This window comes from Odocoileus virginianus, chromosome 5 (assembly GCF_023699985.2).
Source record: "Odocoileus virginianus isolate 20LAN1187 ecotype Illinois chromosome 5, Ovbor_1.2, whole genome shotgun sequence".
Classification (NCBI taxonomy): Eukaryota; Metazoa; Chordata; class Mammalia; order Artiodactyla; family Cervidae; genus Odocoileus; species Odocoileus virginianus.
In genome coordinates, this window is record NC_069678.1 from 92,618,481 (window position 1) to 92,643,378 (window position 24,898).

A 24,898-nucleotide genomic window follows, 5' to 3' on the forward strand; every position below is an offset into this window, starting at 1 on the left:
CTTCATCTTGAAACCTCCGAGGCACAAACATTCCTGTTTTGATAATTACTTTTTAAGAGATTAGTGATAGAAACTTTTTTTTATTATTTCCTTCTTTAGGAGGACAAAAGTAAACCAGATGTGAATTTGGAAGATATTCAGAATAAAGAGGAGATTGATGATCCATTGATGATTCTAAAAGCAATCTTACTACAGGTAGAAAGAATATATATTTGTGTTTATGTATATATCAGCTATATGACTTAGTTGGTAGAAGTGATAGTTATTATTCATAGTCTTTTTGGGGGAAATTGTCTTGAAAACTTTTTATTAGAGGCTTTCTGATTATAAAAGAAATACTTATGAATGGTAGAAATTTTGAGGGGAAAAAATTGAAAGTATATAAAGAAAATAAGTTTAAACCAAATGTCTGGTTACTGTTAGCACTATGATATATATTCTTTGCATTTTATTTCTTTTGTGTTTGTATAGATATGTTAGGATTGGGTTACACAATTTTTTGGGATATTATTATTGCTATTATTATTGTTACTTTAAATAGACTTGGGATATACTGTATATACTTCTTTGGAATTTACTGTTTTCCCAAATTATCCTTTTAATGTCTTTAGGACCTGAAGTTATGTCCCCTTTTTCATTCCCAGTACTGATAACACCTCAAGTGTATGACTTTTAATGTTTGTCTCCTGCTGCTAAGTCGCTTCAGTCGTGTCCGACACTGTGCGACCCCATGGACTGCAGCCTACCAGGCTCCTCCGTCCATGGGATTTTCCAGGCAAGAGTACTGGAGTGGGTTGCCATTTCCTTCTCCGGTTGCCTCCTACCCTGTTGTAAAGATGGTAGTCTCTTTTCATTTATTCATTCATTCTTAATGAACATTTTTTTCTCAGTTTCTTTCTAGGGACCTAGGCTGAATATTGTCTATGGCTACTGTATTAGTCTGCTAGAGCTGACATAATAAAATCCCACAGACTGGTGTCTTAACAGAAATTTGCTTTCTCATAGTTCTCAGGCTGGAAGTCCAGATCAAGGTGTCTGCAGATTTGGTTTCTTCTGAGGCTTCTCTGTTTGGCTTTTGCTGTGTCCTCATTTGGTTTTTCCTGTGTTCATGTGCATCCCTGGTGTCTCTGTGTGTCAAAATTTCCTTTCTTATAAGGATGCTAGATTGGATAAGGGCCCACCCTTAAAGGCCTCATTTTAACTTAGTCATTTCTTTAACTGCCCTATCCAAATATAATCAGTTAAAATTTTGAGAGTTAGTAATTCAACTTATGAATTTTTGTGGTAGGGGGACAGATTTCAGCTCAAAATAGTCATTTCTTACCCCCTTTTAGAAATTGTTTATAATTCAGAACATTCATAAGAGACCAGTAGTCTTTTTGCATGAAGGTATTTCTTCTAAAAATCCCACATAATATAAAAAATTTACCAAATCTCTAAATACTCTTTGGGTATTGCTCTTGAAATGTTTAAACATTACCACATAGAAAGTGGCAAAATTCAAGTTTTCTAAACTTAAGCTTAATCTATTTTTAAAAGCTTTTTATTTTTAAATACTTTTGGTTAATCCACCTACTTGTTTGTTATTACAGGCCCTGTTTATTAATCCTGTTGGTCCCTTGAACTCATAAGTATCGCACTTAAATCTTATCAGATTTTTTTAAATGACTTTTCTTTCTTTCATAAGGAGGAGAGTAATCTAATTCCCGTTGATCAGCTGGGCCAGAAACTCTTGAAGAAGATAGGAATATCTTGGAATAAGAAGTACCGAAAACAGTATGGACCACTGCGAAAGGTATTCATGACATCCTTCTAGAAAGTTCCATTCCCTAGAAATTTTATTGTGATCTTGGCAACATGAATTTCTTTGCAGAAGGAAATTTAAATTAGGTAGAAATATAATTAGTATTTTTCTTAATGGTTAAAATTCAGTTAAATGACTTAGTAATTTATCATAGAATCAAGAAAGAGAGGAATAGAGAATGGGCTTTTAATCACAACGGCAAAAAATGTCACCAAGTTCATATTCTTTTTTTTTAATTAATTAATTTTAATTGGAGGACAATGACTCTACAATATTGTGGTGGTTTTTGCCATACATCGACATGCATCAGCAATGGGTACACATGTGTCCCCTGTCCTAAACCCCCCTCCCCTATCTCTCCCCATTCCATCCCTCTGGGTTGTCCCAGAGCACCAGCTTTGAGTGACCTGCTTCAGGCATTGAACTTGCACAGGTCATCTATTTTACATGTGGTAATATACGTATTTCAATGTTGTTCTCTCAAATCATCCCACCCTCACCTTCTCCCACAGAGTTCAAAAGTCTGTTCTTTACATCTGTGTCTCTTTTGCTGCCTACAGTCCTTCTAAATTCCATATATATGCATTAATATACAGTATTGGTGTTCTCTTTCTGACTTACTTCACTCTGTATAATAGGCTCCAGTTTTATCCACCTCATTAGAACTGACTCAAATGCGTTCCTTTTTATAGCTGAGTAATACTCCATTGTGTATATGCAAAGTTCCTATTCTAAGGCTTATCATCTTACTTATATAAATGTCTTCTGGCATTCATCCACATTTCACTTGCTCTTTCTTTGACACACAATTCTACTAAAGTTGGCAGTCTGGTTTCCTCGTCCATAAGATGAGCAAAAGCTGGTAATGCTAGAATTGAGACAAAAATTTGAAAACGAGCAAAGCAACAAAACACTTAGTAAACATTTGGAGCTATTTCTTGTAGAAGCAAGGTGCTTATATGCTTCTGTCTGTGTTTAAGTTCATCTTTTAATTAGACCACAATTCATAAATGAAGTTATTGACCCTGAGTTCATAGACAGTCTTAGGTTTTCAATCGAAACGATTGGATCAGTGTTTCAGTATTTTACTATTAAGTATGTTATCAGCTCTGCAGGGGCTTTAATGTTTTGTTTTTAAATAAAAATATTCTTCATAAGTTTGAGGAAGTTAGCTTTTACTCAGAGTTGACTGGTAGTTTTATCTCTTTTTTCCTTTGAAGCTAATTTGTGCTTTTATTTACCAATATAACTTAACTACAGTGGCTTGCAAACTTTTTTGACCTAAAAAATATATTTTACATCACAGTCCAGTAAACAATATGTATAAAACATGTATACTTATTTGTATAATAAGTTTATTGAGCAGTTTTACAACAAAATTAATAAGAAGGTACAGAAATTTCCTATATTCCCCTTCCTCACAACATGCATAGATGTTGTCAACATCATTCATCAGGGTGGTTGGTTGGTTAGCTTGTTTTTCCTAAATCAAGGATGAACTCTGTTGATGTGTTATAATCACCAAAGTCCACAATTCATCTTAGGATTCATTCTAATGAAGTAAGTAGTACTACATTCTGTGGGTTTGACAAAAAAAAGTATAATGACATATCCATTGTTATAAGGTCATACAAAGTATTTTCACTGCACTAAAAAATTGTATTCTATGTATTCCATCTCCCCTCACTCCCAGACTCCTAGCAACCACTAATCTTTTTATTGTATTCATAGTTTTGCCTTTTCCAGAATGGCATAAATAATTGAAATCTCTCTTTCTTTCAAAGCCTTTATATTTCTATGACCACTCTTGGCCCATGCATTCATGGGCTGGACAGACTCTTAAGTAGCAAAGTTCACTAAATGATGCAACTTTCCTTCCAATATTGAACCTTGTCCCACTGGTCCTGCCCAACAGCCACATGAAGTGCAGAGGACACGTGTAGAGTATTTGATCATAGGAAGGCCACAAGTTTTATGCCCCTTGTCACAGTGAACCCAGATTCCTTTTGGGTGTGTTATAAGCAGCTGATAGTTGTATCTTGCATAGAGGTTGGAGTTTATCAAATGTTCTTTGTTGACATTTATTGATGTGACCATATGGCTCTTTTCTTTTACTCTGTTAATGTGAATTCTGTTGACTTTTTTCAATGTTAAAGCAAATCTTACATTTCTGGGATAAATCACATTTAATCATGACATAGTTTTATGCATTTCTATTATTTATATTGGGCTTCCCTTGTAGCTCAGTCAGTAAAGAATCTGCCTGCAATGCAGGAGACCCAGCTTCGATTCCTGGAGAAGGAAATGGCTAATATTTGGCTCATATTTTATTAAGGATTTTGTCCCTATGTTTATGAGAGATCTGAGTGTTTAACTTCCTTTTTTGTAGTATCTTTGTCAGATTTTATTATCAGAGTTAGGACTCAAATTGGGAAATTCTCACTTTTTTATATTCTTTTATATTTTTTATATTCTCACTCTTTTATATTCTCACTTTTATATATTCTTATATATTCTTTATATTCTTTTTTATATTCTCACTTTTTTATATTAAAATTCTCAGAATCTTTCTGAAATAGATTATGATGTCTTTCTTAAATGTTTGATAAAGCTAGTTAGACCTGAAATGTTTTTATGGGAAGTGTTTTATATTATAGTTTTAATTTGTTTGTAGAGTTACATTTTTATTACTTCTTGGATTGTCTTAGAAAATTATATTTTTAAAAGAATTTGTCCTTTTATATATGGTGTCAAATTTATTGGCATGAAGTTGTTCAGAATATCTCATATTATCTTTTTTAGTGTCTGTAGGACCTTAAGTTCTTCATTTTCATTCCTGAAATTAGTAATTTGTTTTCGCTTGCTTTTTTTCATAAGTCTTGCCTTAGGGCTTATCAAATTTTAATAAAACAGCTTTTCAAAAAACAACTTTTACCTTTATTTTCTACTCATCTGTTTTCAACTTCACTGATTTCTGTTTTTAGTTATTTCCTCCCTTTCACCTCCGGGATTTAATTTAATCATCCTTTTCTAGCTTCTTGGGTTGGCATCTCAGTTGTTTTATAAAACATGCTTTTAAGTCATAATTTCCTTCTTAGCGCTGATTTGTGCTCCATCACCCAGTCGTGTCTGACTTTTTGTGACCCATGGACTAGCCCAGCCTGCCAGGCTCCTCTATCTGCGGGATTCTCCAGGCGAGAATACCGGAGTGGATAACCCGTGCCTTCTCCAGAGGATTTTCCTGACCCAGGAACTGAATCTAGGTCTCCTGCATTGCAGGTGGATTCTTGACCGTCCGAGTCATGGTCCTTGCCTTCAAATCTACTTTGTTTGGTATTATTACCTACTTTGCACCAAGCTTTCTAATGCAAGTGTGTCTATTGTACAATAAAGAGTATGAAGTTGGTTTTTGTTGATTTTGGAAAACTGATTTTTAAGGAGTTTAACCTCTTAAAGTGTCAAATTTGTTAGCATAAGGTTGTTTGAAATACTACCATATTATCCTTTTAAGATCTGTAGGATCTATAGGACCCTATTTCATTTCTGATATTGGTAATTGTGTTTTTTAAATTTCTTTTTCATCAGTCTTGCTAGGGATTTATCAAGGTTATTAACCTTTTCAAAGAAACAGCTTTGCATTTGTTTTTTTCTTTTGTTCATCTGTTTTCTATCAAATAATAGAGTTTGATAGTCTCCCTTTTAATTAGAATGTTCAGTCCATTTAATTTTAATGTATTAATTTGTATAGTTGTTGAATTCGTCATCTAGCCATTCTATTTTTATTTGCCTCCTCTATTCTTTGTTCCCTTTTTTTTCTTTCTTGCCTTTTGAATTAATCAGGTAATTTTTAATGTTTTATTTTTGCCTCCTCTGTTGACTTTTTGGCTGTAGTTCTTTAATTTTTTAACTTAGGGATTACACTATACATAAGTTAGTATTGTAATTTACAAACCAATAGTGTAACACTTCATGTACCACGTAAGAGGCTTACAGTAGTATAATTCCATTTTACTACTCATCCTTTTCTGCTGTTGTCTTGTATCTTACCGTTATTTGTAAATGCACCATGTGTTTGTATGTATGTATGTGTTTCCTTTAAACATTTAAGTGACTTTTAAAGAAATTAATGAAAAAATCATGTTTTATTTTACTCATTCTGGTGTTTATTGTTCCCTCTTGCATGTCCAAGTTTACATCTAATATCCTTTCTCTTCAGCCTAGAGAGCTTCCTTTAGTGTTTTTCTGGGCATCTAGAACTGCAGGCAAAAATATTCTCAGTTTTTGTTTGATATTTTTATTTTGCTTTCACTTTTTTAAATGACATTCTTGCTGGATGTAGAATTTTAGGTTAATAGTTTTTATTGGTTTTTTCCGGCACTTTAAAATGTCATTTTATTATGTTCTGGCTTCCTTTATTTTGGCTGAGAAGTCGGTGTCACTTAAATGTAACATGTCTTTTTTTTCTGTTTACTTTTAAGATCTTCTCTTTATCTTTGGTCTTTAGCAGTTTAGTAATAATGTGTCTTGGTATGGCATTCTTTGTGTTTATTTGCTTTGTATCTGCTAAGTTTTCTTATATCTGAGGCTTGAAATCTTTCTTCAGTTTTGGCCATTATATTTTCAATTTATTTTTCTGCTCTATTATCTCTCTCTTCTTCCAAACCCACAGTTACATATATATTGGACTATTCAGTATTTCCTCACTGGTCGTAGATATTCTCGTAGGGTTTTGTGGGTTTTTTTTCCCCCCTTGGCTCCAGTTTGGATAATTTCCATCCATTGACCTGTCTTCTGCTGTATCCAGTCTTCTGTCAAGCCCAGCCAATGAATTTTTTTGTTTCAGTTATTGTCTTATTCAACTGTAGATTTTTCACTTAGGTCTTATTTAAAATGCCCGTTTCTTTGCTGAAATCCCACATTTGAACCTACTCTGTACATCCTTTTATAAATTTATGTATTTCAATAACTACTATTAAAACATCTGAATAATTTCTGGGTCTGTATTCACTTTTTTGTCTCTTGTGAATTGATTGTCTCATCCCTTTATTATGAATCACATTGTCCTATTTCTTTGCATGCCATATACTCATTACTTGTTGGACATTGTGGAATATGTGTTTTAGAGGCTGTGGATTATAAGAGTTTTTCATTATAATCTAACAGACCCTTAAGTAATTTTGAATCACCTTGATTCTGTGGAAGCTTCGTTTGGGGCTTTGGTAGGGTGGATCTGTTGTGGTTTAGCTGACAGTCCTGGGGAGTAGCTGTTAGTCCCGGGGCCTGCGTGATCCTCCCTGTTAAGGCAGAGGTTAGCAAACATGGGCAGGCTAGGGATTGCTGCCCTATTTTGTACAGCCCACAGCTAAGAACTGTCTTTACATTTTCAAACAGTTATGTTTAAAAATGTGCTCAGGTTTGCCTCTTAGCCCACAAAGCCTGAAATATTACTGTCTGGCCCTTTACAGAAAAGTTTACCAATCCCTGACCTAAGATGGGACCCTTCTAGAATCCCAGTGGAAAGCCTGAGGTGTTTGTCGTATGCCTCAGACTTGGCAGGACTTCAGCTCCATGCTCTTCCTGTCCAGCAGCAGGGGGCCAAAATCTCTGCTCATATCTTGGATCTCCCACCTGTTGCTTTCTGCTCAGTTCCTTGAGTCTCAGACTGTACATGTGCCATTCAAAAGTCAGCCAAGGGAAAAAAAAGAAAAAGTCAGCCAAGGATGGGAGGAGGTTTTGATATAGGGTTACTTCTGGAATTTTGTCTTTCACTCTCCTGCCTCTCTGGCATTCTCAAATTCTGCTTCCTGAGTCCAGTAGGACTCCTGCTCTTCACTTGAACTTTTTTCTCCATTGTTCTGTGCAGCAGACGGGGAAGTGGCAGGTCAGTGTGGAGCTCACCTAGCTCGTTTCCGTTTTTGAAGGGTAATGCCCCCCCACCCCCACTTTGTTTTTGGTTACTCTTCAAACAGTTGTTTATTTTGCTTAAAGTTTATGATTTTTAATCAGTGGGGTTAGTCTAATAATAAAATTCTCTGCCATTGCTGGGACCAGACTACACTGAAGTTTGAGGTTTAAAAGAGTTAATCTTCAACTATCGAACAAAAAAAAAAATTGCTATATGGAAAGTATTAATTACTCAGAGGTTTCAAATTATTATTTTATTGTACTTAAAATTATTATTTTACTGTAACTTAGCTAGAAAACTATATTACCGTCTGTTATATAGTGTTAACAGTATTACCTCTGGGTCATCTGTTTGATCAGAGAGTATGCATCATTATAAATTCTTCCTTTCCAAGAGAAAAATGAGAAAATCACCTTTCTGTGTTGTTCAGTGAGCTAAGAAAGTGTTCCATATGCCCCCAAGTGATTTTCTGTGTGAAGTAGTTTGTGCTGAGAGAAAAGGAAGTGATACAGGCCATGCAGAGATTAGGGAATCAGAGAAGAGTGGAGTAGGGGTGGAAAGGTGGGGTAGGCTGGGGAAGAAAAGTTTTTTTCTTCCTAATCCTTTAGCTGGAGGAATTTGAGCATCTTTGAGATTATGGCTTGACCTTTCACTGTTTTGATTTCTTGAGCTATACCCTGTCAGCTTCCAGGAAAGACAATACTTAATTTAGTTCATGTAAGCTTGTAATTATGACTATATCCCATAGTCTTGTCGGGATTATCTTCTATTTCCTTTGTTTTGTGCTTTGTTTGGATTGCTTTAAACATTTTGAAAGTGTTTATTCTATGTAATCTGTTTCAGTAAAGACTTTTTAAAACAGCATTAAAACAGTTATTGAGATATAATTAAAACATGTTTAAGATTCTGTCATCACAGGGCATGTGCTGAGAGGCTAGGGCCCAGGGGTAGGGATGTCCAAAAAAAAAAACCAAAACACTAGAAAAGATTGTGTCACGGCAGCTTTCTCCCTGGATATAGCTATTAGACTGTTCAACAGAAAGCACTCTGGATTTTATTAAATGTTTTATTATGGCCCAAATGAAATTTTTTTCCCTCTTAACTGGCCAGGCCAAAAAGTTGACATACACAGAAAGGAAAATTTTTTTTGTTAACCTAATGTTTGGTTTTTGTTCCTGTACAGTTTTTGCAGCTTCATTCTCAGATATTTCTGCTCAGTTCAGATGAAAGTACAGTTCGTCTATTGAAGGACTCTTCTGTCCAGGCTGAGTCTGATATCCAAAGAAATGATCAACAACTTTTCAAGACACTTACTTCAGAATCCTCAAGATTAAATGATAGACCCTCCTGTCCCCACTGGTTTGATATAAATGATTCCAGAGTCCAACCAATCAAGGAAAAGGATATTGAACAGCAGTTTCAAGGAAAAGAAAGTGCCTACATGCTGTTTTATCGGAAATCCCAGTTGCAGAGACCCCCTGAAGGTATGGAAAGATAAATGTCCCTATCTGTTTAAGTTGATGACTGTAGAAGATAAACATTGAGTGCTATTTGAAGTTTTGCCCTTTTAGAAGGTTTATTCTTGGAATATTTTAAAATATTTTCAAGTTAACTAGGACTATACCAGGAAGTCAGCATTTTGTCATTTTAAAAAGATGATATATTTCTTTTTTCTTTCCCACCGGGTAATAATATGAGGCCATAGTTAAATTTTCAAAATGGCATTTCCACACATCATGTTTTCTTGTTGTGTGGGCAGGGCAGACCCAATTGTTCTCCATTCAGGCTTGTCCCTGCAATTTGGGCATGTGTTGTCATTGGGTTGCAAGTGGCCTTGGTCTTATTTTCATGTGTTCCCTTTTATTTTCTTTTTTCCTTTTCCTCAAGGTAATAAGTCTTTAAGCAGTTGAAGTATCTCTGAAGCCCTCTTTGCTGAATCTTCTAAGAGAACTCATACCATGGTGGAGGTTAAACACTGAGATCCACAATAATAAATTTTTGAGCTTAAGCTACTAACATTAATTAGTCTGTTAGACTTTTTGAAAATCACTTCCCAGAATTTATGCAAAAGTGAAAAATCCTAACAAGGAAAGCTGTTTAGATTGAGACATATCAATCATGACAGATGAGGATACTGTTCTTAAAGAATGAGAATAGTGATAATTTTTATAAAGAATAAGAATAAAGCAGTTACTGATTTGCAATGAATCAAAGGAAATTAACTCTCTGGACCAGAAACAGTAACAATTATGTAATGGTTCTATTGACCAGAAAGGTTTTTTCCCCTGAGGGGGAAAAAATCTGGTAATGGTTCTGATAAAAAATATTGAAGAAAAATTGATTTCACAATTGTAGAAATATATATCAGTTTTTTCAGATGACATGTTATTTTTTTACTGAATTGAACTTCAGTGTGTACATAATTAGAATATGTACTAAGTGACGATTTTCCAGTTAGCTTAGGACTTAAACAAAGGTCCAGCCAAAATCTTGATGGTTTTTTAGGGGGTTGAAGGGATGGAACTTGGCAAAGTGATTCTAAAATTCACCTCAAAAGATAAATTAATAAAAACTGAAGAGAGAATGCTAAAGGAAAATTTACTCTATCAGTGTAAGCATATTTATAATGCCGTAGTAATTAAGACAATGTAGCACTAATGCAGAGGTAGACAGATCACTGAGCAATAAGCCCAGAAGCTGATCTAAGTATTTTTAGGATTTTAATCCATTAGAAGGTAGCCTTTCAGATACATAGGGGGAAAATTAATTACTCTGTAAATATAACTGGGAAGTTGGTTAATTGCTCATCACTTGAATTAACAGTTAGTACAAATATTTGTCCCTTTCATGAAATTATACTTTCTTTAATGTTTATGTAAAAAAGAAGCCTTAAAATGTATAAAATGTAGATATTTTTCTGATCTTAAGATAGAAAAGACCTTTCTTAGCTTGAAAGCAACAAAAAAATGAAGGAAGAGTGATACAAACCTTAATTGTGTATGCGTGTTAGTCACTTAGTTGTGACTAACGCTTATGACACTTTGTGACCCCTTGGACTATAGCCTGCCAGACTCCTCTGCCCATGGAATTCTCCAGGCAAGAATACTAGAGTGGGTAACCATTCCCTTCTCCAGGGGATCTTCCCAACCTCGGGGTTGAACCTGGCCTCCTGAATTGCAGGGAAACTCTTTACCATCTGAGCCGCCAGGGAAGCCCACATAAACCCTATTACACAATGCCAGAAGGCAAATGACAAGCTAGTGGAAAACAGAAAAATATATAACATATTTATTTTCCCTGTCTGTAGAGTGCTCTTAAATTTACTCCATTGTGCTCAGTAGTAAGTTGGAAAAAGGATATAAAAATGTACAGAAGAAGAAATACAAACAACCAATAAACTGCCAAAAAAGGTCTATCTAGCCCATAACCAAAAAACATGAATCATAACAGCAGTGAGTGACTTTTTTCCTCCTAAATCAAGTATTTCTATTAATCTGGTTCTCAACAATTAGCACTTCCTCTACATTTGGTAGGTATATAAAGTAATACAACTGGTTTGGTTGTATGTATTTAAAAACCTTAAGCCAATAATTATATAGATTTGTTTTGAAATAATCAGAACTGTGTATAAATTTTTAGTTCAGAGATACTTGTTACCCCTGTTACTTTGTAGTAATGACTAACTGGACATCACCTGAAGGTCCAAGAAGTGGATTAATTAAGCTATTTATAGAATGGGCTACCATGCAGTCATTTAAAGCTTTGGAAAAATATTCACAGTGTATTAAATGAAAAAGCGAGTTATATATTTGTTGACTATAATCTCAATTGCTTTAAATAGGTGTGGGGTGTATGTGTGTGTGTGTATACAGACACATTGTGTAGAATAAACACCAGAAGTATATATAAATCCTCAAAAAAAAAAAGTATATAGATCACATTTTAGCAGTATTCCCTAGGAGTACAATTATAGGTGATATTTATTTCTTTTACATTAAAAAACATCATTTCTAGAACTTTTATTTATAATGATCATTTGATATCAGGAAGAAAATAGCACGTGTTCTTTTTAAAAAGTATATATAAGAGTTGAAGAAATGGAATTCTCTAGCTTGGCTTAAAGAACTGTTTACCTTTTTTGTGTTTTAATATTTTCAATTTACAGATGGAAAAACTAAGATCCAGATAAAATTTATATTCACACAGATTGTAGAAGCTTTCCTAGCTCCCAGCACGGTCCTTTATAGTTTTCCATACTTCCTTTTTAGCAACCAGATTTTATTTAGTTAGCCCAAGTTAATGAAAAGTTTTGTTCACAGCTCGAGCTAACCCACGATATAAGGTTCCATGTCATTTGCTGAGTGAAATGGATGCAGCTAACATTGAACTACAAATAAAAAGGTAATTTTAAGTTACTTTTAGAATTTGAATGGTTTTTCTGGGGAGCAAAGACATAATTGAGGTCTTAAGTATTCAGTAATGAAAATTAAAGAAGAAAAAAAGTCAACTATTTAATGCCAGTGTCTTGTTATAAGCTGCTGAATTTTAATACTGAGAGTATCTTTTACTTTGAAATTACCCTTATCTGTGAGAGTGATGAAATAATGACACTTAAATGGCCATTGTTAAGTAGGGATCAAAGTCTAAGAAAACTAGAGAAATCTGAGCACGCGATTGTACTGAATGAGTTATTTCCTCAGCATAGACAGAGTCTGTCATGAAAACTCCCCCTCGTGTGTAAGTAGTTGTGGAGAACTGGCCTGTAGTGGCAGCACACCAGAGACGGGCAGAAGGGAGGAAATGTGGGGTCTGCAGACTGTTTGGCTCATTGTCAGTCTTGGGCAAAAACCTTCAATGGGTTATTAAGTGGATGATTTGTGAGAACTTGATGATCTCAACATTTTTCTTTTGAGGTCTAACCTTGGACCGTGAAGAACTGGTTTTTTTATTTGTTTTCTGGGTTGGTGGGTCCATAGGGTACTGGATTAGGGAAATGGATGTTCCTACAGTCTTCTTGTAGACCCAAGGGGCTGCATACATAGCAGGTATGTGTTCAACATTTTTATCATTGATTTGAAGCTGAGAAAAAATAAATTGATTGAACAGCAAATTAAAATCTAAGGAAATAGATCTCAGCAAAACTCAAGGCACTAAAAATATAAAAATTTATCAGAGTCAAATATCTGAAGTGTGAAAAATAACCAACCTCCATGAGTGGTATGGATTAGCAGTTAGTATTAAAAACAGGAACAACCCAGGGGGGTTTTAGTCAGCGCTAAGCTTTATACTGTGGTCATCAAAAGCTAATGTGTCTTTGACCGCATTCACAGAACTGTGCCTGAGGTACCTGAGTGGTGGCTACAGCCAGATGAGTCCTCTAGCTCTCCACTGACTGAGCTCTGGAGTGTTTTTGGTGCAGTGCCTCACGGAAGCTCCATGGATTCAGAAGTGTAGCAGACGCAAGGCTGCTGCTGAGGACGTATGACCTGGAGAGAGTAGACTCCAGGGATCGTGAGGCTGACTTCAAATAGTTTATGGGAGAGTCTGTGAGGTCTAGGGAAAGTAAGGAGGAAAATAGAAGTTGTAACCCCTTCATGGATCACAGCCTTGTCGTGGCGAAGGGGCTTGCGTAACTCAATGAAGCTATGAGCCATGCCGTGCAGGGCCACCCAAGACGGACGGGTCATGGTGGAGAGTTCTGACAAAACGTGGTCCACTGGAGGAGGAAATGGCAAACCACTCCAGTATTCTTGCCACAGGAACCCCATGAACAGTATGAAAAAGCAAAAGGATATGACACTGCAAGATGCGCTCCCCAGGTCAGAAGGTGTCCAGTGTGCTACTGGGGAAGAGTAGCGGGCAATTGCTAATAGTTCCAGAAAGAATGAAGCAGGTGGGCCACAGCGCTTACCACGGTTTTAGGAGCATGTTTCCAGCATTTTGTTTGTAATGGTAATCTCAGGATTGGAAGATTTCAAGTGTCAGTATTTGTTCAGAGTAACACTGCACAGCATACATTAAAACCATTTTCCTTGGAATTCATGGTGGCAGAGCTATTAATTGAGAAACTGAAATGAGACATCTTGGAGCATGGAAGAAAAGAATGTTAATTATAATTATTTAAGTGGAGAACTTCTTTATATTGTAAATCAGATATTTTTGGTTTGAGATAAAACTATCTTTTATAAAAACATGGCATTTATGTGTTTCTTATGCCTCTTTAAAGGGCAGAATGTGATTCTACAAACAATACTGTTGAATTGCATCTCCACCTCGGCCCCTATTATCAGTTCCTCAATGGGGCTCTGCACCCAGTAGTGTCTCAAACAGAAAGCATGTGGGATTTGACCTTTGATAAAAGGAAAACTTTAGGAGATCTTCGACAATCAATATTTCAGGTAATTTAGCCTCACTTCCTCTTAACAGACATTAAGGTCCATCTCAAGCTGGTTTTCGTTTTTAAACTTCTGTTTAGGATTCAGCTATTTATTTATCACAGCAGCTTAGGAAAATCCTACATCTGCCACTTCCATAGAGGGATGGCCCAAATGTCTTCCCTCACTTGTCAGTGTTTTTAAAGAACTCTTCTTCACAGTCAAGACTCAAAGGGTCCTGTCAGCATGTTTTAAGAGAAGAAGCAAGCCTGGTGTATTTAATTTGGGGGAGAGAAAGAGTATAAGGTTGTCTGTTTCAGGGAAAATAAATGAAAGAGAATTGCTTTTTAAAAGGAGTAAAAAGATAGATAATTATGTTGCCTAAAGCCAAGAGCCACTAAACAAATAAAAGCAACTAACTTCTTCCTTTCATTGTATAACAACATTTATTAACAAGATTCCTAAGGGAAGGAAAATGTCTACTGGTCTATAGTAAAAACAAACATGGTTATAATAATGGTCTGCAAGTCATTTATCCAGTTGTATTTTAATGACAACAATAATAGTGCTGTTTATTTTGCTTACAGTGCTTTCATATAAATTGTATCATTTGATTCTTCTACTCCAGAAGGACAAGATAGCCCCATTTTAAAGATGGGGAAATTGTGACTTAAAGAGATCTGATGGCTTGCCTAGGGTCAGGCATTAGTTAGCAGTAGAACTCGAACTCCAGCCCTGGTTTCCCTACTGTTTCTTTTTCTTAATTTTACTTTACCCCACACTACATCCTGTCAAGGAAAAGTGCAATAGAAAATGGAAGTGCTCCCCCATAGAAATAAATGAATTTTCTGAAAAACTATCATTTATCAAAATTATTAGGTTTCTTTTGAGTTTCCCCTTGTACAAAGAAAAGCAGGCCAATTTCTTTAACTTTAGTTGATTTGAATGATATTTTAATACAGGATCAGGATTTCTAAAATTGTCTAATACTTCTCAATTTTTCCATTAAAAGTTTATTTCTGAGCCAACTCTGACAGTGTTGATACAGGTAGACTTGGGGATTGACCCTGCTTAGGGTAACATTGCAGTTGGAGAAGACCTTGGTCACTGTCATAACATTTAGGTTCATGCTAGTCATGCCCTTTGGTGTTTTAAGTGTACATCTCTGTTACTTTAGGGCTTCCCAGGTGGTGCAGTGGTGAAGAACCCCCTGCCAGTGCAGGAGATGCAGGTGACACTAGTTCGATTCCGGGGTCAGGAAGATCCCCTGGAGAAGGAAAGGGCAACCCACTCCAGTGTGTTTCTTAATTAATTCATTTTGTTGTTGTTGTTTTTGTTTTTTTCCATTTATTTCTATTAGTTGGAGGCTAATTACTTTACATCATTGCAGTGGTTTTTGTCATACATTGAAATGAATTAGCCATGGATTTACATGTATTCCCCATCCCGGTCCCTCCTCCCACCTCCCTCTCCACCCGATCCCTCTGGGTCTTCCCAGTGCACCAGGCCCGAGCACTTGTCTCATGCATCCAACCTGGGCTGGTGATCTGTTTCACCCTAGATAATATACATGTTTCAATGCTGTTCTCTTGAAACATCCCACCCTCGCCTTCTAATTGGAGGATAATTACAGTACTCTGGTGGTGTTTGCCATACATCGACATGAATCAGCCACGGGTGCACGTGTCCCACCATCCTGAACCCCCTCCACCTCTCTCCCCATCCCCTCCCTCTGGGTTGTCCCGGTGCACCGCCTTTGAGTACTCTGCCTCACGCATCAAACTTGCACTCGTCATCTGTTTCACATATGGTAGTATACATGTTTCAGTGCTATTCCCTCAAGTCATCGCACCCTCGCCTTCTCCCACAGAGTCCAAAAGTCTCTTCTTTACATCTGTGTCTCTTTTGCTGCCTTGCATATAGGGTCATCATTACCATCTAAATTCCATATGTGTGCATTAATATACTATATTGTGTTTCTCTTTCTGATTTATTTCACTCTGTGTAATAGGCTCCAGTTTCATCCACCTCTTTAGAACTGACTCAGATGTGTTCTTTTTTATAGCTGAGTAATATTCCATTGTGTATATGTGCCACAACTTCCTTATCCATTTGTCTGCCAATGGACATCTAGATTGCTTCCAAGTCCTAGCTGTTGTAAACAGTGCTGCAGTGAACATTGGGGTACACGTGTCTCTTTCAATTCTGGCTTCCTCGGTGTGTATGCCCAGCAGTGGGATTGCTGGGTCGTATGACAGTTCTATTTCCAGATTTTTAAGGAATCTCCACACTGTTCTCCATAGTGGCTGACTATACCAGTTTGCATTCCCACCAACCGTGTAAGAAGGTTCCCTTTTCTCCACACCCTCTCCAGCATTTATTGTTTATAGACTTTTTGATGGTGGCCATTCTGACCAGTGTGAAATGATACCTCATTGAGGTTTTGATTTGCATTTCTCTAATAATGCCACTCCCTCCAGTATTCTTGCTTGGGAAGTCCCATGGACAGAGGAGCCTGGCAGGCTACAGTCCTTGGGGTCACAGAGAGTTAGATGTGACTGAGTGTGCGCTTTACACCTGCACACACTCTGCTATCTTAGAATTAACTCACAGGCAGGCGTCTGTACGACTGACACAGTTAAGTGCTCATGTGTAAATATGAAGTTTCTTTTTATTATTATTATTATTTGTTTATTAGTCTGGGCCAGGTCTTAGTTAGAGCATGCAACCTCTTGGCTGTGGCATGTAGAATCTAGTTCCCTGACCAGGGATCAAACCTGGATCCCCTGCATTGGGAGCATGGAGTCTTCCCACTGAAGACTTCCACTGAACCACCAGGGAAGTCCCTGAAGTTTCTTTTTAAGAGAACTGTCTTGTAATACTGTGGAGGGAGGCTGAATAGGACTGACCTTTATGAGTGATGTTGTTTTGGTGAGGTTGCCACAGTCCTTAGACTCCTGGAGATAGAAACTTAAAAAATCCCTGCTAATCCATTGAATAAAGTGGTAGTGCCACTTTTTAAATTTACAAAGGGAGACATTCCTTTCAAGAAGCAAGAATATTCATGTGTGCTGCTTCTCGCTGAATAGGGCTGATTAAACACATAATTTTTGTTCTTTGGGACCAGGATTCCTTGGCTGGCACACAGATCACTTTGCCTTCTGATAAAAGTGGTCTTCCAATAAATTAAGTAGAAATGGTGGTTGTTGAGAAGGTCACTGTGCTCTTTGTGTTTGTCAAGGTTCTTTCATCATTAATGGATGTGAGATTAACTGTCTTTGGATCTGACTAAGTTAATGATGAAAAATGCCTTCTTCCCCCATTTTTGATGCTGGGTAGGCATTGTTGTATTCGTTTGTATCAGCTACAGAAAGAAATTGGCACAGTGCTCTTCCTTATTTTATCTGGAAAAGTAATCTCTGTGTTATTTTTCATTGTCTTCTTTTCTTTCATTCATATCCCGCAGCTGTTAGAATTTTGGGAAGGAGATATGGTTCTTAGTGTTGCAAAGTTTGTACCAGCAGGACTTCATGTTTGCCAGACACTTAATGGTAAGATAAATATTAAGACACAGCAACTTATTTTGTATATTTGCATTTTTTGTGGGGCTCATATGATTTTCTACTCTTGGCCAGTTCCCCCCTACCTACTACTTTTCTTAGCACCTAAACAAAAATTTTTAAAACTTTGGAAATTTTTTTTATATTACCACAAACTTCTGAGTAAAATGGTTTGAAACTATTTAAATATTTAATACAGCTTGGTTTTTTAAGCCAGTTCTCAACTTCAGATTTGGTAACAAGACAAAAGCACTTTAAGAGCTTAAAAGTACTTCCTTTAAATAACAACAAAACATTAATACCAGTAACAGCAGTAACATTTATCTTGGACTTATGGAGCCAAAGACCAAGACAAGTGTTTGTATAAATTCTCATTTGATTTCACAAAATTCTTTTATCCCCATTTCATAAATGAGAAAACTGAGCATAGAGGCTTGAAGTCCACAAGATTGTACAGCTAATTGGTGGAGTGAGGACCATGTGATGTGTAAGTCTTCTCTATACTCACAGTGTCAAGTACAGTTGACCTTTTATAGTGATTCCTTTTTCCTGCTATCATGCTCACAAAGATTTCAGGGAAAATAAAAATGAAGAGGAAAAAAAAGTAAAGAGTATGATGGAAGGAATAAAGATAAAAAAATAATATCAGTATAACAACCATAATTACTTCCTTTTTCTTAATTTCCCTTAATGAGAATGCTTTTTCAAACAAATGTTTGTATCTGAGCTCTGTCTTTAAAAATATTTTTTTTTTTTGAGGATCATAAGAACAGTTTCACTGATACCCTCATCTTCCTAGGAGATGACCTGACACTGTGTGAAATTGAAATCACTGACGGAGAAGACATCTTTGTATGGAATGGGGTGGAGGTAAATAAGTGTTGAAGAAATGTCCTGAGAGTTTTGGATATTTTTTAAGTTATTATGATAAAATTTTATTCGGCACATGTGACAGCACATATATTGGAAGAGTGCTGAAATGTCCAATAAATTCTAAGTCCAATCCGTGCTGGTCATACGTTCAGGGATAGTTGTAGAACGTCTCCGTGGGGCCAGGCTGTGTGTCAGAAGCTAGATGCAAAGGTGAGTAATCAGTCTGTGTCCTTCAGGCATGAGGTGTAAGCCACTGCACTGAGCTCGGTGCCCAGGATTGTCCGTCCAGACTCGGGATGAGGACTCAGCAGGGCAGGACGCCATAATGAGTAGAGGCGGAGATGACTAGGGGAGCGCAGTCGAGAAAGGGATGAGGAGCGTCTCACCCCTCCATGGACCTTGGTCCTCCTCATGTCTTAACCACCTCTGAGGACTCACATGTCTGTCTCCACTGGAGATCTGTCTCCTAAAAAGTAAACGATGGCTAAGAGCTTCAAAATCTAAAGCTGTGTTTCTGATACTTGAAGGAGATTTTGTGAAAACTTTATTTCACTTGAGAAAAAAAATGAGAATTCTATGAACATCTTTTACCGCATTACTATGTTGATTTAACTTTGGCCAATATGAACTGTACTAATGGTTGACTTGATACTGTTGTAGGTTGGCGGAATCCAGATTCCAACTGGTAGCGACTGTGAACCTCTGCTTTTAAATGTTCTTCATGTAGCAACAAGCAGTGAGGGAGAGGAGTGTCAGCAGTTCATAGAATCTCCACATGTCTTTCCATCTAATGCAGAAATAGGCACTGTATTCACAGCTCTAGCAGTTCCAGAGGGAGTCATCTTAATCAACAACACTGAATCTAGAGATGAAGAGAACTGGACCACCATTCCCAAGGAAGACTTGAAAAAGACATTCAGAGAGCAGGGCCTCAGAAACGGAAGCTCAGTTTTAATCCAGGGCTCTCATGATGGTAACAGGTAACATGCTAAAAAGAGAATGCTTCTTAAAGTTATTTTAGTCACAGTGCTACCTCTTAGAACTCTAAAGCTTTATGTTAATAATGATAAGAGTTAAATATTTCTTTTTATTTCTAGACATTGTGTTCTATATATCATAAATAGGAATGTTCTTGGTTAGGCGACCTAAAAAAATATGATATTGTAATGTGGTTTCTTTTTTTAATTTGGTAAATGTGGTAACTGAATAATATAGGTATAGGCTAGATACAGTGTAGGTTAGTTGGCAATAAAGCAGAATCCTATCAAATAATTCTAATTAGTACTCATCTTAAGACTGAGGGCACATTCTCACAAAGAAAGTTCCCGAAATTTTTCATGAGAAGGGTATTATGACTTGTCTGTCTTGTCACAAGAATCTCAGAAGGCAGTTCAGTTTTTTGTTAGAATCTGTTTGCCATTCTCCAGCTGCCCAGGTAGGGCAATTATGTGGGGAGATACACCCTTGATTCCTGTAAGTCACATTTGAAGTTTAGAAGTGTTTCCTCTCTTCATTCTTGTTACCCATGTCTGTGCCAGTACTTTCTATGATCAGTGTATCATATACCATAAGCCCGCCAGTTTCCATCCATTGAAGACTTCAGGTTATGACCAGTGAATCCGTTTTCTGCTTCATCAGTGCTGTGAATGCACTTAGATCACAGAGGCCCTGTGTTATTATTAGTGGCTGTGACATAGAGAAGCAGGGCGCTTGTGAACTGTGTTTATCTTGTATTACACTTACCACTCTCTTTTCAACAAGTGTTTTCGAGACACTTATTTGCCCACCTTGTTTGTTTAACTTAAACTTTTATTATATGTTTCTTTTCAGAAAGTAGTATACACTTTTCAGGACTTGGGAGATGCAGGGGTAAAAACAGGGGCCCCAGAACAGCAGGCCTGTGCCTGTCCATGCACTGCGCATGCGTGCGCTGTCCGCCTCCGTCAGTTTCTGAGTGCGGGTACCTGGGGGCTTGTTCTGAAGGTTTTCTTTCTTTTAAACACCATAGTGACAACTTTGTAGTAAATAGTTGTATCCTGCTTTCCCCTCATGTTTGAAGTCTCTTCATACACCTCATTTCATGGCTGCATAATAACCTGTGTTGTGTTTACCCACCTGTGCTCCTGTGTGAGGAGTGGGGAGGGACTAGCTGCCTGGCTTTGCTTTTTGCTTTATCACTTACTAGTAATATGACTGTAAGCAAGCTACTTCATCTCTTTCTGCCCAGATTCTTCTTCTGTAAAATGAGCGTAATAATTAGTACTAGCTTCATACACTTGTAAGAACTGAAAGAGTTAAGAGCTTACAAGGGTTTGCACATAGTAAGTGCTAACTATTTTAGCTAGCACCCTTGTCATTACCCAGTTTTTCATTATTTGAAAGTGGTCTTCAGGGAGTGTCTTTGTGCTTTAAGCTTTGCCGTATTCAGGATTGCTGACTCAAGGTGGAGTCCCACTGTGGAATAACTGAAATCAAGTGTAGAATTGTGTTTTAGGGCTCTGCTGCTGCTAAGTCGCTCAGTCGTGTCCGACTCTGTGCGACCCCATAAACAGCAGCCCACCAGGCTCCCCTGCCCCTGGGATTCTCCAGGCAACAGTACTGGAGTTGGTTGCCATTTGCTTCTCCAATGCATGAAAGTGAAAAGTGAGAGTGAAGTCGCTCAGTCATGCCCGACTCTTCGCGGCCCCAGGGACTGCAGCCCACCAGGCTCCTCCGTCCATGGGATTTCCAGACAAGAGGACTGGAGCGGGGTGCATTGCCTTCTCCAAAGGGCTCTGCCGCATACTCCCAAAGAGGCCTTCTGCTGGCCCATTCAGTGCCTCTGTGAAAATGAGAAGTCACTCCTTCCTCGAGAACCTGTACTATTATCTGTAGGAAAATCTTGTTAGAACAAGATACTCCACTGCTGCCTGCTCTCATAGTAGATTTTTTTAACCTCTGTAATAAAAATACAGATACGCAGTGTGTGTGGGTGAGTGACACCCATTAGCTGTGGCGTGTTTACCCAGGGTCAGTCTGCGCAGTGTGTGTGTGTCCTGCTGGTGAGCTACTTCTGAATTCTGTGGGTGGGCTCTTGGTGTGAAAGTGAAGTCACTCAGTCATGTCCAACTCTTCGCCACCCCATGGGCTGTAGCCCACCAGGCTCCTCCATCCATGGGATTTCCCAGGCAAGAGTACTGGAGTGGGGTGCCATTCCCTTCTCCAGGGGGTCTTCCCGACCCAGGGATGGAACCCGGGCCTCCCACGTTGCAGGCAGACACTTTACTGTCTGAGCCCCCAGGGAAGCCCTTTTCCAAGCTCCCCTAGTGATTACAGTACGCAGGTAGGAGTTAACAACTGATCATTCAATTACAGCAGTTCTCTTTGGAAAATGTGGCAGCAAATTATTTGTATAAGGCAAAGAATATTTGGAATCATGAATATAGACTCTGTAGAATACTAACACTGCCCTAAAAAGATAGTCAGCATTCAAAAGCCCAACTCAGTAGAACTTGGTCACCTTAATTAGCCCAGTTAAGTGGAAAATTTTGGAAGTGGTGCCTAAGAAAAAGCATAAATTTTCCAATCCTCTCTGATCCATAAAAGGACTGTGCGGACACACATGTTTTAAATGTCTTTTTCCCTACAGTTTGTTGACAAAACAAGGGAAATGGATCAATACTGTGAATGAGATCAACTGGCTCCAAGTTAAAAATTTAAGCCAATTAGAATCTGAAGAGGAGCAAGTTAAAATATCAGCAACTCTTAACACAGTGAGTAGACTATAAATGTGGCTGACACTTTTTTAGTTAATAGAATTTTGTTTAAAAAGCAGTACCCTAATCTTTTGGAACAGTCATCTCAGTAAACTTATAAATCTTCAGAACTCACCTTTTTATTTGTAACATTTGATTACTGCTTATTTACCTTTGTTAGCCCTTGACACGTTTCAAGAAATTGTGTGCCTTTTTTCCCCTCCAAAGCCTATAATTAGAATGTGAGAGTTACCTTTTTAAATTAGTTCATGGAATCTCCTGACTTTGATAACTATGAAATGCTATTTTTAAGAGTTTTTTTCTGTACTTTTTAAGCCAGGTATATGTTTTGGTTTTGTGTTCTTCCGTGTGTGGATTTTACAAAGTTTATCTTAAATTGTTCTACGGTATACTCTGCTCTGTATAAAGCCAGTTGCTCTTAAAAAGGATATTTCTTCATTTTTTTTCCATTTAAGACTGTTATACTGGTTTCCTTAAACAGAATTTCAGAAAACATCTTTTTATATTTATGTAGTCTCTTAAGATTTTTTCTGTAACTTCATTTTGAAAACTTAGAATGTTTTCTTTTATATAAAATTATAGTTTCTTAAGGTGCATTAATATTTGTTTGCACAGTAGTGGGGACTATAAGGTCAGCACTGCGAAGCTCAAGAGACCTACCTCTTTGACCCTGAGCAGGAGGCTGGTGCAGTCCTTGGTTACTGCCGGCTCTGCTCTGTCTTGGCACAGCAGAAGTGGTGTTGGGACAATCTGGGAGGGGGGCACTGGTGGAAAGTAGAGTCTATGATTATCTTTATCCCTCAATTTCCACAATTTTGTGCCCTAGAGGCAATTAGCCTAAATTTTTTTAAAAAGAAAAAAAATCTAAAATAAGATAATTTACATAGAAATTTTAAATAGTACTCTTGGATTAGTACATTTTTATATAATTAATGCTTATTGACCCTAAATTCATCATTTTTGACATAAAGAAATATGATTGTCTCCAGTGTCTTTTGTTTGCTATCATCAGAAAGGTGAGTTGTTTTTTTATTTTTTTGCCTTTTGCTACTATTATGCCTTTAGTTTTTAAAGATTTCTGTAGGAGGCCTTTTCTAGTCCAATTATTATCAATTTGGTAAAAACTTAACCAAGATCTAAGTTTTTCCCTTTGACTTTGTGGAAGAATTTCAGGGAAGGAAATAACTCTTTTTCAAGCGTGCAAAAATTGTTAAACGTCAGGTAATTAGTAACTCATAATTTGCATATGCAAACACTGATAATCTTCATTTCCCTTCCTCCCATTGTTTTTAACTTATACACAGTCATTAGTTTATTTCTCTATTTTAGGTGGTGTTTGATATCCGAATTAAAGCGATAAAGGAATTTAAATTATTGAAGGAACTAGGTAATCATTTATGTTTGCTTTTGGTTTAATTTAGTTTTGATTTTTAAATGAAAAAATATGGGAGAGTATTTATACAAAAATATGTGATTTAAAGAAAGCTCATGTATCTACCACACAAAATGGACAAATGTCAACACCTTGCCAGGTTTGTTTTTGCTTCAGATATTACAGATAGAGCCCCGTTGTTCTCCTCAGCTCTGACCCTCCCGCCCTCCCTCTCCAGTTGCAGTCAGTGTATCTGATCTGGGTGTGTATCTAGTTTCTGAATTCACATTGTATTATGTATATTATACTCCATACATATATGTATGTGTATATTATATTTTAACATTTATATATATGTATGTGTATGTTATGTTTTTACATTTATATATATTCTATCATAATGAATATAACATCCTGCAAATTCACTGTTTACCTGGCATTAGGCATTCTTTTACAACTTTCTGAGGCATACTTTACATACGATAAAACATCCATTTTAAGTGTAATTCAGTGATTATTAGGAGTGTATAAAGTTGTACAGCCATCACAGCAGTCCAGTTTCAGAACACTTCTATCACTCCAAAAAGATCGCTCATTGCCAGGTCCCTAACGGCCACTCATCTACTTAATGTCCCTTTAGATGTGCTTTTCTGGACATTTCATGTAAATGGAAGCATATAATATATAGTCTTTTATGACTAGCTTCTTTCACTTATATTATTTTTGAGATTCATCCATGATTTAGCATGTTTCAATAATTTGTTCGTTTTCTTGCTGACTAGTATTCCATTGTGTGGATATATCACATTTTGTTGGTTCATTAACAGTAGATGGATATTTAGATCGTTTCCACTTTGGGGATTTCATGAATAACTCTGCTGTGAAGATTGTGTCTTTGTGTAGTCATGTTTTCTATTCTCTGGGGTAGATGTACAGGACTGGAATTTCTGGGTCACATGGCAGAATTGTGTTTAACTTTGTAAGAAACTGCCGTGCTGTTTTCCAGAGTGGCTGAGGCATTTACACACCCACTGGCAATGTATCAGGGTTGCAGCTTCTTCATATCTTTAGCAGTATTTAGAATTCTTTTTTTTTTTTTTTGGCTGCTTTGCGTAGCTTTCAGAGTCTCTATTTCCTGAGAAGTGAACGAGCTACACTATTTGATTTCAAGACTTACTCTGTAACTATAGAAATCAACAAGTGTGTGTTGTCATGAGAGTAGATACATAGAGCAGAGGTCAGCAAACTGTGGCTT

General features: G+C 37.1%; 1 protein-coding gene and 1 pseudogene across 18 annotated transcripts in view; one reads left to right on the top strand and one right to left on the bottom strand.

Annotated features, from left to right (window-relative positions):
• USP40 (ubiquitin specific peptidase 40) overlaps positions 1–24,898 on the top strand; it is an 80,650-nt gene that overhangs the window by 21,468 nt on the left and 34,284 nt on the right. For 15 of the 18 annotated variants that reach the window (XR_011487961.1, XR_002313938.2, XM_070468434.1 and 12 more), the window contains 10 exons: positions 100–195; positions 1,688–1,795; positions 8,893–9,193; positions 12,029–12,110; positions 13,936–14,107; positions 17,550–17,634; positions 18,443–18,513; positions 19,177–19,496; positions 22,145–22,268; positions 23,601–23,658. Coding sequence is in view for 16 of the 18 variants with exons in the window: in XM_070468434.1 (XP_070324535.1) it covers positions 100–195; positions 1,688–1,795; positions 8,893–9,193; positions 12,029–12,110; positions 13,936–14,107; positions 17,550–17,634; positions 18,443–18,513; positions 19,177–19,496; positions 22,145–22,268; positions 23,601–23,658 (1,417 nt within the window). In the remaining 2 variants the exon portion in view is untranslated. Of the gene's footprint in view, positions 1–99; positions 196–1,687; positions 1,796–8,892; positions 9,194–12,028; positions 12,111–13,305; positions 13,603–13,935; positions 14,108–17,549; positions 17,635–18,402; positions 18,514–19,176; positions 19,497–22,144; positions 22,269–23,600; positions 23,659–24,898 lie in introns of those variants that run through there. The other 3 variants (XM_070468443.1, XM_070468445.1, XM_070468444.1) reach the window with 3 other exon arrangements.
• On the bottom strand, positions 3,740–3,831 carry LOC139035378 (small nucleolar RNA SNORA11; annotated as a pseudogene).